Source organism: Berghia stephanieae, chromosome 15 (genome assembly GCF_034508935.2).
Source record: "Berghia stephanieae isolate SIO BIC M18660-M18661 chromosome 15, UCSD_Bste_1.3, whole genome shotgun sequence".
In the NCBI taxonomy this organism is placed as follows: domain Eukaryota; kingdom Metazoa; phylum Mollusca; class Gastropoda; order Nudibranchia; family Aeolidiidae; genus Berghia; species Berghia stephanieae.
Window position 1 is genome coordinate 8,041,647 of NC_088374.1, and position 5,000 is coordinate 8,046,646.

General features: G+C 36.8%; 1 protein-coding gene across 1 annotated transcript in view; it reads right to left on the reverse strand.

The window, feature by feature from the left end:
- LOC144960597 (uncharacterized) overlaps positions 1–5,000 on the reverse strand; it is a 30,392-nt gene that overhangs the window by 20,787 nt on the left and 4,605 nt on the right. The window contains exons 5-6 of the mRNA XM_078893823.1: positions 4,147–4,221; positions 3,773–3,835 (exon numbers count right to left, since the gene is read on the reverse strand). Of these exons, the coding sequence (XP_078749949.1) occupies positions 3,773–3,835; positions 4,147–4,221 (138 nt within the window). The remainder of the gene's footprint in view (positions 1–3,772; positions 3,836–4,146; positions 4,222–5,000) is intronic.

Consider the following 5,000-nt stretch of genomic DNA (forward strand, 5'->3'; position numbering starts at 1 on the left):
CAGGGGCGCTTTCCTGAAAACATTTAAAACACATGACCCAACCTTAAAGAGCACCCTGGCCCTAATGGGAAGCCAGTGTAAAGTCAAAAGCATTGGAGTCGTGTGTTCTCACTTATTTCTTTTTAAAACTATTCTAGCAGCTTGATTTTGAAACCGCTGCAGTTTAACAAGTAAGAAACCTTGGGAATTAGACAGGAGTGAATTACAATAGTCTAAATGAATAAAAACAAAAGCAGACACTAGAGTCTTTAAGGAATTTTGATTTAAAAATGCCGAAAGTTGGCCAATACGGCGAATTTGCAAAGTTGTGTCGCATGATATTCCATGGACAGGTCACTGCTGAAATAAATTCCCAGGTTTCTGGCGTTTTCAGAAAACGTTATTTTCATATTATCGATACAAACCGAAAGGTCTTGTTCACAAATGTTATTTTTAGGATCACATAATAAGAGTTCTGTTTTCTCATCGTTCATTTTCGGTTTATTAGCAACCATCCAGTTCTTAACATCGTCAATGCAGTTCTCCATTGATTTCAGTAAACCTTTAATTTCGCTTGGTTTTGCGGATTGGTCGAGCTTGGTGTCATCAGCGTACATATGGTACGTGACACCGTAATGACTTATAACACCTCCCAATGGTTGTGTGTATAAAGTGTAGATAATGGGACCCAGAACAGATCCCTGGGGCACACCAAAGTCAACCCTAAAAATATCTGATTTTAATCTTTTTACTTGAATTGTTTGTGTGCCGCCGTTAAGGTAGGACTCGAACCATTTTAACACTATTCCAGATATTCCAAACGTTTTGGAGAGACGCTCGACTAGAATCGAATGGTCTATCGTGTCGAACGCCGCACTTAGATCTAGGAGGGCCAGAACCGAAACTTTACCCATGTCAGCCTCACACAAAAGGTCGTTTTGAATTTTTAGTAAGGCAGTTTCAGTGCTGTGATGTTGCCTATAAGTTGATTGATTTTTTTCATATAAGTTGTAGTTTGCCAAATGATCGTTCAGTTGGGCTGCGACAGCCTTTTCCATGATGTTCGATTTAAACGGTAAAATGAAAACTGGTCTGAAGTTTTCAAGATTCTCTGGTGACAGATTCGCCTTTTTCAGAAGAGGAGTAACGTTGGCGTGCTTGAAAGGATCGGGGCCTGTTCCCGATTGTAAAGAGTCGCTGATTATTTTAGTGATACGGGGATGAGCGTATCCATATATTCATGTAATAGTGAGGTGGGGATTGGGTCTAGGCAACATGTTTTAGGGGGAGAAGATATTGTGATTTTCCTGATTTCTTCTTCAGTTACTGGGGTAAATTTGTTAAACGAATCCTTGCCATTGTATGATTCAAATTTTGGCGGAGACGCGGACCTTTGGTCAAGGTTATGTCTTATATTGGACACTTTGTTTTGGAAATAGGAATCAAATTCATTTGGAAGATCTTTGTCTGGGACAGTATTAGGGAAAATGCAATCAATCTTTTTTTCCGGTCATTGATTTTGTTATGCAGTATAATATCTTTGTTGTTGGACAATTGGAGATTTTATCATTCAAATAAGGATGCTTTGCGTTGGTAATCAGCGTGCGTATTTTTTCACTTGATTCCCTGTATAAATCTTTATGTATGGAAAGACCGATTGATCTCCATCGTCGTCCTGCACGTCTTCTCTCGGATTTGGCTTCTTTTATAGCAATTTCTTCCACGGGGCCGATGGTCGATTCGTGACTGTCCTTGTTGTTGTTGGAGCATGGCGCTCTGAGAGCTTCTCATCGTATTGGATTGCAGTCTGGTTTTTGGTATCTGTAAAACACTCTGATATTTCTCTCACCAGACTGTCCTTGTAGATGTTTCTAAAATTTATAGATGTAATCTTTCGTCTTATAGAGAGTGGGCGTGTCAAATTGACAACGAAAGTGATGACGTAATGATCTGACAGGCATTGATCCGTCACGTGGATACTAGATATTTTTGATTTGTCATTTGTGACAAGCCAGTCAACAATGTGGTTTCGTCGATGCGTTGGTTTGTCAATCAGTTGGTGAAGGCAGTGTGAAGCCAATAATGATGTAATTATTTTCACTTCGGGACTTGGTTGGTTGTCGTAGTGCATGTTGAAGACCCCTAATATTATTGGTACTGTGGAGTTCCTTATTTGTGCATTTAATAAGTTGTTCATTTCTGTTATGAATTCATTTGTTGTTGTTTTATTTTCCTTATTAGGCGGTGGACAGTATATGCAGATGAAATTGCAGTTTTGCTGTCTAGTCCAGATGTTAACTTCACAGCATTCAAAAGTTTTGTAATTGTATTGGAATTTCATCTCCACCTTCAAGTCTTCTTTGTGGAGAAAAAGTCCCCCGCCCCTTTCACTCCTACGGCAAGCAGAAAAATGCTTATATCCCGGAGGAATTAAATTTGAGATTTTGACCTCATCTCCACTCTCGCGCACCCATGACTCCGTAAAAAACGCTATATCAGTCTCGGACTCCGTCACCATGTCGTTCAATATTGTTGTCTTGTTTCGAACTAACTGTGCGTTCAGTAGCATTACTTGCATATATGTGCTGTTAGGGTTGGTATTTAATTTATTTTTTTCCGAGTTTCCTATTATTAGTTTCGTTGACTGAAATTTGTGGGGGGTCAACCGATGATTTGTTTTTCTCGGTCGTTGTGTTTAAAATAGCGTTCACCTCAGCTGTCGGCGTTGGTGGTGGACGGGGGTTAAATGGGGATGGGATAAAAAGTGCACAGTAATGTTAGATTGTTTCGAAATGGGGACGTGGGTCAGTGTTTGAGGGGGGCTGGCTAATTGAATTTTGATTAAGGTTTGGCTGGGGCTTGAACAGTGTTGATGGGGTGGTCGATGGCCAATTTGAACTGTAATTTTCTTTTGGTTCTTTGTCCTCCTCTACTGCCTCGCCTTTTGTTGTTATTGTTGTTGATATAATAATGATGGTGAGGTAGGGAAAGCACAGTGACTACAATTATGGCGATAAGATAAAACAATTTAAAAACTGGTGGTTGACTATACATGATGAAAATATTTGTAGATTGCTTTAAAATTCTCTGTTAAAACTGTCTAAAATTAATTCTAAAATATGCAACACATGGTCACAGTCACAATGATGTAAAAATCCAAATAAGAAAGTTCCTGGAATAAGGTAAAAATATTGATAAACTGAAGAGTTTTAAACTCGTTCTTCAGCTAAATTCATGTTTTCGTACATAAAATCATTGATTTCATCTTAACCGCCGATACGTTTTCTTTCTGTTTCACCAACTTTTCGATGAAAAACTGATAATTTTGTCTTTTCAATTTTAAACCTACGGTTTACGAAATCCGCTTCAAGACAAGCGATTTTGTAAATTTCAACAACATCGAGTAAAAGGCAGTGTTTATGAGATTTGAAATCTTTTGATTATTTAGATTATGTTTCCTTTTGCATTTACATTATTCCTTTTGTTCAATTAGATGGCATGATGTACCTTAATTTTTCTATATTCCTAGGATATCAGATTCTGAAGTTGGGCTCTTCTACCCGACTATCTTTCCGTCACTGTAACTTTCTCTCTTTCTCTCTATCTAGACCCACCATATTTAAACTTTGTGAAGCTCGAGCCTTCCACCTTTGGGTCCATCTAACGTGACGGCTGCATTTGGCTAGTATCTTAAGATAATGGAGACATCTTTAATCCCTCTAAAACAACCAGGAAAACATAGACTTTTCTTATTCAATGGAAAAAAAACTTATGGAATTGACACTTGACATACCGTTATCCATCAAGTTTTGGAAACGAATTGTTTGGTTGTGGATGTTTTCAATGTCTTCAAAGGCTGGAGATAAAATAAAAATAAAAATTGAAACCAGTTCTCATATTTTTTGCCATATACTGTACCATTTTTTAAATTTAATTCTCATTTTAACAAATTGGCGTACGATTCATAGTTTTAAGATTTAAACCGAAGACTGGCCGAACTTTTCTTTAAGTAACTTGTAATGTCTTCTTGTAAAGAAATCACAATGATGTCACTATTATTTATTTCATAATTTTAAAGACACCTGGCACAGTAACTAAACAAAAACAATGTAAATCATTTGACAATTATATCCTACAAAAAGAGCTGTATGTCTTATCTACGAATACCTTTGTCCATCGAATCTTTTGTACATGTGCACTTGTTCTTTTCCATGTCTTCTAATATTTCCATTCTTGATGTGACTGAAAAAATATAAGAAATCCGAATATAATTTTATAGATAATTGCTGTCACTAATATTTTTAATATAACATGTTACTTTATTTCATAGATGGCAACCGCTACATTAAATGATATTTTGTGGATTGAAGAAGATACATTGATACATTATCATCGATAAATCTTGTTACTTTACTATCGTGAGTTAACAGATAGCCATAGATGTTTGTCAATCCGTATGTAGACTTCTAACTCTCCGGTGTCACTTGATTATATTTTAGCCGGTCTAATGCTGTGCGTACACTGAGAAAATCACACACTATAATATAATCAAACGTCTTTGTACATTTATGGTAGAATTGGTTTGGCTTCCTAGAACAGAAAGGCTTGCCACGAGAGAGAAACTCTAAAAACGACGCCAATCCGACACTCCACTTGAATATATTTATATTCTAAAGTAGAGATTACATTGGCATGTCCCAATTTACCCGTTTCTTCAAAAGTGTTGAACTGCCAGGCCTTCTAATAAACTTGAAGAATATTTTAATGTATACCTCAAAGACGATATGATTTTAAAAGCTAATATCTATTACTGTGGCTTCATTGTAGTATTGGTTGACTTATAGATATAAAATGACTTAATTGAAGGACAAAATATCGGGTCATTAACAGCCTTAGACAATCCTTTTTATGTTAATCTTACAGACACGCTGCATCTTTGGTGTAAACACGCACGTCATGACCTATCAAATGAACACAATGCAGAGTTTCATCAACATCATTGTTTGTTCTTAATTGCCAAC